The sequence below is a fragment of the Oryx dammah genome, unplaced genomic scaffold (genome assembly GCF_014754425.2).
Source record: "Oryx dammah isolate SB20612 unplaced genomic scaffold, SCBI_Odam_1.1 HiC_scaffold_12, whole genome shotgun sequence".
In the NCBI taxonomy this organism is placed as follows: Eukaryota; Metazoa; Chordata; class Mammalia; order Artiodactyla; family Bovidae; genus Oryx; species Oryx dammah.
In genome coordinates, this window is record NW_024070196.1 from 52,269,004 (window position 1) to 52,282,726 (window position 13,723).

Here is a 13,723-nt window from a genome sequence, read left to right on the forward strand (position 1 = left end):
TTATATGATAACAATATACTGCTTGCAACCTACAGAAAAAATTCTTATTTTATTCTTAATAGTATATAATCATCGCTAAATATAAATAACAACAAGAAACTGCTATATCAGAAAGCAGGATTAAGGAATAAGTGTAATTTCATAATGTACATATGTTTTAAAAAGTCATACCTTCTGGTCCTTAAGTACTTTATACCTCAGAGTTGAGATTATATATTGAGGTGTCTCAATATTCGTTTATAAACAAAACCCCAAACGAAATTATGGTTCCCCCAATAAACATTTTTTTAAAATACAGGAATGCACTTTTTTTTAATACAATGAATGCTTTCTAGTTTTCAGAAATATGAAGGGGAAAATCAATAAACTTAAGAAATTTAGAAACCAAATAATAAATTCAGTTCATTAATCTCAAACTATCACTATATGTGACATCAATATTTCTGCTCTTAGTTCTCCTAGTGTCACTATTTTTTTGGTCAGTCAGAAAGTTCCAACCTTTTTTCAATTTGACCGTTTAAAAAATTCTTTGATTCTTAAGCCATTATGACTGTTGGAATGTCTAAGAAAGGCAATCAAAACTAGAAGTAGTTTACTAGTTTAAATAAAAACAAACCTGATTGATATAGCCTTTAAAAACTAATCCTAATGCATTGTTAAGTTTTGCCTTTTAAAGGACTATGAAATGCTACTGATGCATAAAACCCCCATTAGACTACTTAGGAGTCTGTTTATATACTGTTTCCCTTTGGTTCAGTAAAGAGAAACAGTGCATTAGGACAGGTTGAAGTTGTGACAGAAACATTAGGAAGAAGAAAAGCTAATTTTCCTTTCTGTGGATTGTAAATGTACACAACAAAAGAACACACAGAAAGAAAATGTAAGAGGCAGATATGTCTAACTACAGAGACAAACTTTTTAATATAAATTAAATACTTTTTAATTGGGCTTCCTTGGAGGCTAAGACGGTAAAGAATCAAATATTTTATTACTAAAAATTTCTTTTTTGTATCATACCAAGGAACTCCAACTCCAAGAGGATGCCAATCCCAACTCATTTTCTGCTGTAAAAAATACCTCTGCCAGTTGAAGCCCATTTTCTGGCCAGTTTGCCTTTAAAAAAATATTAGAAACCATTAAAATAATGTTTTTATTTTTAAAATAAAATGGGGAGTACTTGAAATGTCTCTTTACTACTAAGTATACTGGTATTACCTTATCAGTTAATTCAAGGTTTCTGGCTGCTTGCTCCAACCATTTTGCAAGAATTTTCTGAAATAGACACATCATATAAAGTACAAATAGATAATCACTGAAATCATTTAGAACTTCCATAATAATCTTTCAAAAGAGATACTAAAATGAACTACCTGGTGTCAGCATGACTTAATCTTTAACAATATAAAGTAAAAAATAAAATTGAATCATCCAGAGTGGAAACATTGACAACAACTTACCTGTCCTTCTGGTACAGTCTTTCTCACAAATGGGATCACATCGTTTTTAAGCCATGGACAAAGCTTTTGCAGAGAGACTGGTGTAGAAATTGAGTTGAGCAAGTTCTCAAGCATTTTCACATCAAATCTGCTTTCAAAGTTTGCCTAAATCATAGAGTGAGAAACTAAGATTCATCTGACAAATTTAAACTGAGAGCCTCCCAAGAGGGAAAGACTTATTAGGAAATTATTTCAAGAAATATTTTTCTGATTTAATACTGACCCTTAAAGCAAATGATTCAGGTTGGTAGCCAAATTCCATGAAACCTCACAGCAGCAAGTACACGCTAATAAATCGAGGCAGAGGAACTGGCAGAGATGCCATTCTAGGGAAACCTTAACTGAAGGTGACAGTATAAACCCTAACAAGCATGTGTCTTTAACAGCCTCACACCCAGATCCTGCTCTTCAGACTTAATATCCTATATCACTACTCAGGTGATTTAGAGCAGCAACTCTAATAAGCAACGCTTTACCACTATCTGAGCTGCAACAGGACTACCCTCTCCACCATTAACAAAGAAGGTGTGAATAAACTGTGTCAATAAGCTGTTTAATAGAATGTTACCTCTTGAGCTAAGTTTAGGAGCCAACTAGACTCTGAATGATGAGACAACGTAAATTCCTATTTTATCATCATATTTCCTCTGAGTTAATATCATCAGAGGACGGTTTTCTCTTTTATCAAAACAGTCTGAAAATGCCCCATTGCCCAGTCACTCCTGCCACCTCATTTGTTTCCAATACTGATTCAATAACATCTCTAGGGAACTATAAAGACATTCAGAAAAAAATGCAAAAGAAATTACCCGATGTCTCAGCCAGAGGTACTGTGCACAAACAAGGTTTCCTTCTCTCAGCTGTAAAAAAATATCCTTAAGGTCATCTTCATTATTCAGAAATTCAATCCAAGAACTACCACTGCAAAGTCAAAAAGAGGAAAGAAGCTAATAGTTTAAAAATATATATTAAAAAATAAAATAAAATAAAAAATAAAAATATATATTAAGGTTATACAAGTGGATATCATTACGCATTTTAACTATTTTTTTTCCTCAGAGTTTAAAAAAAAATACCAAAGATTATATAGTTAGTCTCCTTCTTATCCAGACCTATAGAATTCCTATATTTCCCTCCCCCAGAAGGCACACCTCTTCTTATAGACCCTTTCTGAAATAATCACTACATATTCAAGCAACCATTTTAAATTTTAAATGAATGATTTCCATGAATTTTTAATATATACTGTTTATACTTGAAAAAATTCATTTTATATTTTCTTGGCATTGTACCAAATGAGTAAATATAGTTATTATTCTTTTTAAGGACTACATATGATTCCATGGCATGGATTTACTATAATCTAACTAAACCCCCCACAGGTGAATCTTAGGGTTATTTCCAGTCTTTTACTATAATCAATAATGCTGTAGTGACTACCCAGTCTTAATTAAAGCTCAGAAATACAAGATAAACACTTCCTTAAAATGACAAAAAGACAATACTCTACAAGCCTGTGTCATGATTAAATAAGACAAAATAAGCATTTTCACTAACATCAGTAATAGCAGAAGGATGTCTGTTTACCACCATTATTTAATAATGTTCTACAAGTATCAGTCAACGAAATTGGGCAAGAAATGAGGAAAAAAATGAAGCAAAGTTATCATTATTTGCATATATAATAATATACTTAGAAAAAGCAAGATTAACTGAAATATTAACTCTAAGCAAAAAAAAAAGGTTCAATAAGGTAACTGATTTAAAAGTAATTTTTAAAAAATCAATAGCTTCTATATTCTTTTGAGAATATGATAAAGTTCCATTTGTAATCGTAGGAAGAAAGAACAAAATTCCCATAAAGTATACAAAATCTACATGAAGACAACTGAGTAGCTATCACTCAGGAATATAAGAAAAGAACAGAATGAGTAGGAAGACACGTGCATGTAGGCTCAGCTGCTAAGTCGTGTCCAACTCTGTGATCCCACGGACTGTAGCCCACCAGGCTCCTCTGTCCGTGGGATTGCCCAGGTAAGAATACTGGAATGGGTTGCCATTTCCTCCTCCAAGGAAGACACATACTGTCATTAAATATGAGATTTGATATTGTAGATAGTGGTTCTCCCCACACTGATCTTAGGTTCAGCACATTCCCATTCAAAAAAAATAAAAAATCCAACAAAAATAAGATTTTTAAAAAACTGAATAAGCTGATTCTGACTCTTTCATACAGAAAAGAGTAATCCCCCAAATTCTGAAAAATAAGCATAGTGGGACTAGTCTATCAGTTAATAGGACACTTTAAAGCTACCTTAATTAAAACTATTGGATACTGGTGAATGAATAGAGATGAGATCAAGTGAACACAATTATATTCCAGAAACTTAAATACACATGAGAATTTTAATATGTAATTAAGGTAACATTTTCAGTCAGCACGGAAAAGGTAGAATGTTTAATGATAGTATTGGGATAACTGAAGAGCCACAAGGAAAAAAATAAAGCTTCTTTCGTTGTTAGTTTATCATGATAAATAAACTTATGTTTGAAGTAGCTATACTGCATATTTATAAATGCTTTCTTGGTACACCTTAGTATATCTAATAAAATTAATTTCCAGAAGTGAATTGCTACGGCCAAAGGTATGTGCCTTTAAATCTGCTTTCCAAACGTTTCAAACCCAATGGATAATGTCAGTTCAGTCGCTCAGTCACATCCAACTCTTTGTGACCTCATGGACTGTAGCATGCAGGCTTCCCTGTCCATCACCAACTCCCAGAGCTTGCTCAAACTCATGTCCATCAAGTCGGTGATGACATCCAACCGTCTCATCCTCTGTTGTCTCCTTCTCCTCCTGCCTTCAGTCTTTCCCAGCATCAGGGTCTTTTCCAAAGAGTCAGTCCTTCCTATCAGGTGGCCAAAGTACTGGAGTTTCAGCTTTAGCATCAGTCCTTCCAGTGAATACTCAGGACTGATTTCCTTTAGGATTGACTGGTTTGATCTCCCTGCAGGCCAAGGGACTCTCAAGCGTCTTCTCCAACACCACAGTTCAAAAGCATCAATTCTAAAGTGCTCAGCTTTCTTTATAGTCCAACTCTCACATCCATACATGACTACTGGAAAAACCTTAGCTTTGACTGGACGGACCTTTGTCAGAAAAGTAATGTCTCTGCTTTTTAATATGCTGTCTAGGTTGGTCATAGCTTTTCTTTCAAGGAGCAAGCGTCTTTTAATTTCATGGCTACAGTGATTTTGGAGCCCAAAAAGATAGTCTCTCACTGTTACCATTGTTTCCCCATCTATTTGCCATGAAGTGATGGGACTGGATGCCATGATCTTAGTTTTCTGAATGTTGAGTTTTAGGCCAATTTTTTCACTTTTCTTTCACTTTCATCAAGAGGCTCTTTAGTTCTTCTTCACTTTCTGCCATAAGAGTGGTGTCATCTGCATATCTGAGATTATTGATGTTTCTCCCAGCAATCTTGATTCCAGCTTGTGCTTCATCCAGCCCAGCATTTCACATGATGTACTCTGCACATAAGTTAAATAAGTACGGTAACAATATACAGCCTTGAGGACTCCTTTTCCAATTTGAAACCAGTCTGTTGTTCCATGTCTGGTTCTAACTGTTGCTTCTTGACCTGCATACAGATTTCTCAGGAGGCAGGTAAAGTGGTCTGCCTTACCTGGATGAGGTAGGAAGTGCCTAAAGTTTAGCAGGGAAGATAACGTTTTCCATCATTCACTCCCTAGAAACACAAATTCATTCAAAGCATTGCTGTATCTTTTATGACAGTCCAAACTTAAAAATGGGAATGTACACACCTGAATTTTTCTGGTCCAAATGCTCCATAAAAAGTAGTCAATTTTGCATGAGCCCTTAGTACCTAAAAAGAAACCCGACAGTCTGAATATTGTGTGCAGTAACATTAAAATAAAAAACACCCAAAATTAGGCATTCTGTTTTAGAAGTCTTGCACATATTTTCCTTTTATCCTGCATTACAAGTCAATACCCATAAATATGACTGCCTTTATTTAGCACAAAACATAAAACTTGGACTGATGGAAACATTTCCAATCACAGTCATTGCAATAAAACGGCAAAGAGGAGGAACCGTGCCTTTAAATCTGCCTTCCAAATGTTTCAATCCCAATGGATGATGTAGGAAGTGCCTAAAGCTTAGCAGGGAAAGTATCTTTCAAAATCAATTAGTTTTCCCACTGATTTATAAATATGACCTTCTGGTAAAACCTAGCTGGATTATACTAAACATTTACTTTGAGATAAGAGTTAAAAATTATATAGATGGTCCCTGACATGCAATGGTTCAACTTAAGATTTTTTTGACTTTATGATGGTGGAAAATCAATATGCATTCAATAGAAACCACACTTCAAATTTTGATCTCTTCCTGTGTTAATGACAATATACAAGACAACACTTTCTTGTGATGCTGGGAAGAATTAAGAAGGTATAGCTCCCCTTCAGCCACATAATCCCAAACAACTGATACCCTTTCAACCATTTTGTGTTTTCACTTTCAGTACAGTATTCAATAAATTACATGAGCTATTTGACACTTTATTACAAGGTAGGCCTTGAGTCAGATGATTTTGTCCAACTTTAGGTAATGTAAGTCTCTGAGCACGTAGGCGAGGCCAAACTGATGTTCAGTTGGTTGGATGCATTATATGTACTTTTTTTTATCTGCATGCAGGATCTTAGTTCCCCGAGCAGGGATGGAAGCTGTGCCCCCTGCATTGGGAACATGGAGTCTTAACCACTGGACTGCCAGGAAAGTTTAAATGTATTTTTGACTTATGATATTTTCAGCTTAATGATGGGTTGGTCAGGACATAACTCCATCATAAGTCTAAGAAGACCTGTATGTACATGTACACACACACACATTTTTTGACACCATCGTAACTATCATCATAATTTATAATTATTTGAGGTAGCAATCACTATGTAAAAGTACGTAAGAGGAAATATTTCATTTTATTTCAAAATAACCCTTAAGTACTATTATTATTCCCATTTTGCAATAAGGAAAAATGTATTAAAGTAACTTGCTCTTGAAAAAGTACAGACCTATCTTGGAGTCAAAAGCATATTCTATTAGTACATTCATCCCCAAATTAACCTATAAATCTAATGCAATTACCTCTTTTAAGCCATCAGAATAGACAAGAACAGTTTTATCTTCTTTCTTCAAAAGCTAAGATGAATAAGAAACATAGTTAGAATATTGGCTATATCAGGTTCTCCATTCTGTGAATTAAAGTAAAAAATCATTTTTAAAAATTAAATTGCACTGAACTCTGAGATGAATAAAGAAATTATATATCTTAAAAACAATGCATTTCATGAAAACAGCTCACATTTTGCCCATCTATTACACCTTGATTTTAAGGAATATAACTAGCAGTAGTATTCATTCAAAGATCAGTGAGAACAATCTATAGCAAAAAATGGCATCATTTGGAATAGCAAAAAAATATATATATATTAAAAATGCACTTTAAAAAGATCACTGAAAAATAAATAAATAAAAAGATCACTGAAAGAAAAATAATTCAGCTTTCTGGAAATTATTTCTTTTGTCTAAGACAAACTAACATGAACAAACATTAGAAAAACTTACCCTGGTTTTGGCATAATTTAGCATTTCCTGGGTGGTTTCATAGGTTATCCACTGAGCCTCCAAGCAGTAATTCATCACAAACTCATCATCCTGTTGCATAAATGCCAGGCATGGTAAGGCAATACAATGCAGATCAGTCCATCGATCTGAATATTCTAGTATGCAACAGCGAAAACATACCTGGATTTTATGTAGATTTTCCTTAGCTTCATTTACAAGTTTTTGCCATTCAGTCTGCTCACTGGTGTCCAGAGAACTCAAAGCTAGTTTCTCCAATATATCATTTGATTTTACTTTGTAAACAAGCTGTAATATAAACATGCTACATCAAGAAACCTGAAGCAAAATAACACTTGTTGATGAAACCTTATGCTGTATGCTAAAAAAAAAGTGAATATTCATGCAGTTCAAGAATAAGCATTGGGACTTTCCTGGTGGTCCAGTGGGTAAGACTCCATGCTCCTAATGCAGGGGCCTGGGTTCAATTCCTGGTCAGGGAACTAGATTTCACATACTGCAACTAAAGATCCCGAATGCCAAAACTAAGACCTGGTGTAGCCAAATAAATAAATATAAATATTTTTTTTAAAGCATTAAAAAAGGTAACACTTAGATAACTGAAAGGTAATCCAGATTGCAAAGTTATATAAATCATTTCTACTGAGTCCTCACTAGACGTGACCAGTAGTGTATTAAGAGCTTTATGTGAATTATCTCAGTTAATTCTCATAAAAACCTAAGTAAGCATTTGAACCTCATCATAATCCTACGAGTTAATACTAAGATCCCTATTGTATGGCTGAGAAAACAAACTTGGGGACTTCCCAAGTGCTCTGGTGGTTAAGAATTTACCTTCCTATGCAGGGGACTCAAGTTCAATGCCTGGTCAGGGAAATAAGATCCCTATGCCATGAGGCAACTAAGCCTGCATGGCACAACTAGAGAAGCCCATGAGCCACAGCTACTGAGCCTGCACACTCTAGAGCCTGTGCTCTACAAGCCCCCATGTGTTGCAACTAGAGAAAGCCAGCATGTTGCAATGAAGACCCAGCACACCCAAAAATAAATAAGTAAACAAAATGAAAATTTCAAAACCCCCTCCAAAAAACCTGAAACTCAAGAGAGGATCTGAAATTATGCTGTTCAAAAGTTAATGGAGGGACTTCCCTGGTGATCTAGTGGCTAAGATTTGATGCTGACAATGAAAGGGGCCAAGGTTTGATTCTGGTCAGAGATTTAGATCCCACATGCTACAACTAAGACTTCGCACCCTGCAACCAAAGATCCCACATACTGCAACTAAAGACTGAAGACCCCATGTGCTGCGACTATGATCCAGCGCAGCCAAATTAATTTTAAAAAAATTTTTAATAAATGCAGCTGGTTTTTAGAAGATGACCATACAATTATGTTTCATGTCTAGTTTTCCATCAAAGGTTCTTTAGCAGCTAGAAACAACTTGAATATAGACAAAGCCAAAATTTCAGGTTTCTTTTTTCTTTTAATTTTATTTAATTATCTTTTGGGCATGTGGCATCTGTTTCCCGACCAGGGATCAAACAAGAACCTCCTGCTTTGAAAGCATGGAGTTTTAATCACTGGACTGCCAGGGAAGTACTTCAGGTTCCTTTCTTATAAACAAAATATCAATTTTAACATGGGCTTTCTGGTTCCAAAAACTAAAAATGATATGTACACATGATGTACATATGAACACATGTACACCCATTTTTTTTTTTAATTAAAAGAGAAAAACAAAATTTAAAAAAAAAAAAAAAGATATGAAAGAGTAGTTTCTCTAGTTCTGTGTCTCCAGTACCTGAAAACACGTTTCACTGGTTTTGATTTTTTGCTCTATTTACCTTTTTTTTTTTTCTTTTTTTTTTCTATTTACCTTTTTAAAAATTAGAAACTCTCAGATGTTTAAAAAGATAAAAATATAACAAATACCTGTATATTTTTCACTCAAAAAAAAAAAAAAAAAAAAAGCACATTACTTGCAGGGTTAATAGCCGTCTGTTGCTCTGGCTAAGCCATGAGAAAATAGCCATGGGAAAAGAATAAAGGCAAAATATAGCAATACAGTATAACCCAAATAAAAGAACATCGGGTTGATCAGTTGCGGTCGTCACACTCTGCTAAGCTAAGGAAAAACATACTGTGGACCTTGGAGTGCCGAGTCAGCGCAAGTTCAGAACACTGCTTGTGCACACACTAAGATGTTTTCCCAAGGCATATGCGGGTCTATGACCTCAAGCTAGGCGATAGCCCTTATACAAGAAAATAACAAAGATAGTTTACAGTAATCAATAAAATGGGTGACGTGATCGGGGACACAGGAGGCGGACTTCATCGTAACACAAGATACTCTCTGCTTGCCAAAGCACTAAATAAAAGCGGTGTGGCTCCAAGGGACAGGGCTCTTGGCTCAAGAGGTCTTGAGTCCCCCGGTCCCATCTTCAAGACTTAATTCTGTCTCTAGTTTCCTTTTCCCAAACTGTGCGTTGACCACTTTCGATTCCCTACCTGCTGTGCTGGCCGCAGCAATTACTAACATAGTTTAAGATCTCATTCTCTTTTTCCAAACACGTCATCCTCCTTCCCTGAACTACAAGTATCTGTTATCTTGATTTTGGTGCTTGTTATCCCATTAACTTACTTACTTCTTTATTCATATACACTTTTAAACAACAAATGGAATTCTTTTGTGCGTTTTAAAATGCTATATTTTAAAACTTTTAATTTAATTATTGGAGTATAGTTGATTAACAAATGTGATGATTTCAGGTGTACAGAAAAATGATTCAGTTATACATATGCACTGCATCTACTCTTTTTCAAGTTCTTTTCCCATTTAGGTTGTTATGTAATATAAAAGGCTACATTTTTCCATTCCTTTTTAAAAAAATTTATTACTCCAGGTCTTTGTGGCACATAGGATCTTTAGCTACAGCATGCAAGCTCTCAGTTGCAGCATGTGGGGATCTAGTTCCCTAACCACAATCAAACCTGGGCCCCCTGCATTGGGATTACTAGAGTCTTAGCCACTGGATCAGTGGGGAAGTCCCCCAAATGCTACATTTTTTAAACAACAAACAGGTGGATACTCACCACCCACAAAGGAAATATTAGTTCTTCACTACCACTAGGCTTCCTCCTTCATTATTTACCATGACTTTTCAGGGGATATCAATGAATTCGTAATCACCAAATTCAACAACTTTCAGTTTTTATGCTTGATTTTATCGGTAATATTTGCAACTGCTGATCACTCTCCACTCAACTTTTTGTTTGTCTTTTGGCCACGTCTCATGGCTTATGGGAAACGTAGTTCCCCTACCAAGGACTGAACCTAGGCCCTCAGCAGTGAACGCAAGAAGCCCTAACCACTGGACTGCCAGGGATTCTCCTCCCTAAACTTCAAAGTTTCTTCTTCCTTGGCTTCTTCAATTGCACATTTGTGTGGGTTTCTTCCCAAGTGTGTTTATCACCCTTCTTCCTCTATGTCCCGTGTGGTGGTGCCCTGTATCTCGTACTCAGATCTCTTCTGATTCTCCACATTCTCCTTGAGAGGTCAGAGCCATTCCCCTGAGTTATCCACCTCCAGATTCAGCTCAGATCACTCTCCAGGTTCCTATCAGAGAGCCTCATTTTATAAGATCGTTACATGCAACGTTTTTTTCAAATGTGTAATTTTGTTTTATTTTTTGGCTGTGCTAGGTCTTGGCTGCTGTGAGGGCTTTTCTCTAGTTGCGGTGAGTGGGGGGCTACTCTCTGCATGGACCTTTCACTGTAGTGGCTTCTCTTGTTGGGGAGTATGGGCCTTAGGGCGCACAAAGTTTCAGTAACTGCGGCTCCCCGATTCCAGAGCACAGGCTCCACAGCTGTGGCACACGGGCTTAGGTGCTCGCTGGCATGTGGGATCTTCCGGGACCAGGGATTGAACCTATATCTCCTGCATTGGCAGTCGGATTCTTTACCACTGAGCCACTAGGGAAGTCACACATGCAATGTTCATAGGCAGAACCCTTTATACGTTATCTCTAACTCTTCCACAGCACTCTTCATTTTAAGTCATATCATCGCATTCCAACTAGTGTGCTGAGCAGAGTCCTACAAGTCCCTTCCGGACATTATCACCCCGTTTGATCACTGAGCCCCACTGCTCCTACCTTCTACACACCTCTCTTGGCCTTCCCTCCTGTACGTCTCTACCTCATTGCACTGGCTCAGTCTTCCAACTGAGATATGGGTTCAAGCCCATTATCAATTTCCCCTCTTTATACACTGAAATTCTTAGTAGCCCCCTATCACCTGCAGAACAAAACCTAAATCCTCTGCAGTACACACAAAGCCCTCCAGACTCTGACCTTCTTCTCCATCATCTCCTTTTCTTTCTTTGCACATACCTATATGCTGCTGCTGCTAAGTCGCTTCAGTCGTGTCCGACTCTGTGTGACCCCACAGACGGCACCCCACAAGGCTCACCTGTCCCTGGGATTCTCCAGGCAAGAACGTTGGAGTGGGTTGCCATTTCCTTCTCCAATGCATGAAAGTGAAAAGTGAAAGTGAAAAGTGAAAGTGAAGTCGCTCCTCCATCCATGGGATTCTCCAGGCAAGAGTACTGGAGTGGGGTGCCATTGCCTTCTCCGAACCTATATGCTAGTCCTGACTAATTACTAGGAGTTTATGGAAACCATAAGACTCTCTCACTTTCTTTCTTTTTAATATGTGTGTGAATTTCTTTTTAATAAGGGATGAAGTTTTCTTTTTTAAGTTTTCACCGAATCTGTTACAATGTTGTTTCTGCTCCATGCTTTGGTGTTCCAGACTCCAGGCATGAGGGATCCTAGCTCCCTGACCAGGAATCAAACCTGCAGACCCACCCGTTTTGGTTGGTGAAGCCCCAACCACTGGTTTGCCAGGGAAGTCCCATCCCTCACTTTCTTCATGAGTCCTAATACTTAGAATTCCCTTCCTCTCCCAGGACTATCAGGAATATCTTCAAGATATGCCATAACATTACCTCCTCCAGGAAGTCTTCCCACCCTACTTAAAAGTTCAATTTCTCCTTTGAATCCCTTACTCCATTTTCATCACATCTTAATTACAGGTCTGATCACACTAAATTTCAATCATGTTTTACCTGTTTGTCTCCTCAGCCTCTAGTACGTGAAGAAATGCTTTCAATGCATGAATGAATACATGAATAATTACCTCAACATCTAGTCCAAACTGAATGGCAAAGCTCTCAGCTTCAGCAAATCTGTGTTTGTGAAGTAACCGACTCAATCTGAAAAATTGAAAAGAAATTTCAGTAAAACTTTTATTAATCAGGGAATTCAAGTCTTTCATTAAGGTAAGGCTTAGAAGAAAAGGAGAAGTTACCTATTTTCTGGTAAAGCTTCTGTAAGACATCTGAGTGCTAAAACGGAGACGGAGTCTTCAGACAGACTGAAAAAAACATTTTAGTATTGACATTTGTCATTTAATATTAGTAAATAAATTTTAACTGTGCTGTTATTTAATGATGTATCTGATAACCAAAATGTGACCTACCTTGGATCATTTTTGCAAATCCCTTCCAGAAGGTATATGGTATCCTACAAGAGCAAAAACATGTTTAAAATTGAGAAATGGAATCAATTCACTTTATAGTTACTACAGTAACAACTGGTATAGGCAGAAATTATCCATCAAAGGATTCTAAAATTACTGGGAAAAACTGTTGAGGAAAAGAATATTCCCATAGTCTCAAAATAGTACCACAGAAATTACTAATTACCAGGGGGAACATATACCTTTACAAGGAAGAAATCTGGTAGATCTGCTTTAACTAAGTGATTAAATTTAACAGTACCAATAACAAGACAAGTAAACTTGAGTCCCTTAACGTGATCCAGTCAGGACATAATATCACCTATGCAGGATCCTGGCCAGAAAAGCTTAGCACAAATCTAATCATGACGAGGCTGACAGATCCAAATGGAGGAACATTCAACCATTCTACTGGTACTCAAGAAAATGCGTTGGAAAAGACCAAAATAAGACTAGGGAAGTTTTAGAGATTAAAGTAAACCACCATGTGACCACAACAACAAAATTCAATTTGTGATGCTTGACTGAATCAGGTCAGGAAAAAAAAAATTCTCAAGTAATTGGCACTATTGGTAAAATTTGAATTTGGACGGCATATTTCACAATAATATTGCATTAATGTTAAATGTTTTGAGTGTGATGACTATGTTTTAGAAGAATGGCTTGACTCTTCAGGAGATACCTGCTGAAATTAGAGATGCGAGGTTATGATGTCTGCAAGTAATTTCCAAATGGTTTGGAAAAAATACAGGGCGTGTGTATAAAAAAGAGATGAAACACAGTAAAAAAAATTTTTTTTAGGATAACAGTTAAAAAATAAGTAAAAAGTGATAACCTCTACCAAATTAACGATCAATTTATATTCCCTGTGAACAGACAAGAAAATTGAATATGCAATTGACTGACGTCTTAGTCAATTAATTTTCTTGTCTTTTTAAATGAAAACTGACCTCCTACAAATAAATGTATCTCAGGA

General features: G+C 36.5%; 1 protein-coding gene across 1 annotated transcript in view; it reads right to left on the reverse strand.

Annotated features, from left to right (window-relative positions):
* Positions 1-13,723, reverse strand: part of KNTC1 (kinetochore associated 1) — a 66,267-nt gene that overhangs the window by 40,510 nt on the left and 12,034 nt on the right. Inside the window, exons 13-23 of the mRNA XM_040250779.1 lie at positions 12,709-12,752; positions 12,538-12,603; positions 12,367-12,442; positions 7,330-7,455; positions 7,150-7,239; positions 6,670-6,723; positions 5,325-5,386; positions 2,306-2,417; positions 1,458-1,601; positions 1,216-1,272; positions 1,018-1,113 (exon numbers count right to left, since the gene is read on the reverse strand). Of these exons, the coding sequence (XP_040106713.1) occupies positions 1,018-1,113; positions 1,216-1,272; positions 1,458-1,601; positions 2,306-2,417; positions 5,325-5,386; positions 6,670-6,723; positions 7,150-7,239; positions 7,330-7,455; positions 12,367-12,442; positions 12,538-12,603; positions 12,709-12,752 (927 nt within the window). The remainder of the gene's footprint in view (positions 1-1,017; positions 1,114-1,215; positions 1,273-1,457; positions 1,602-2,305; positions 2,418-5,324; positions 5,387-6,669; positions 6,724-7,149; positions 7,240-7,329; positions 7,456-12,366; positions 12,443-12,537; positions 12,604-12,708; positions 12,753-13,723) is intronic.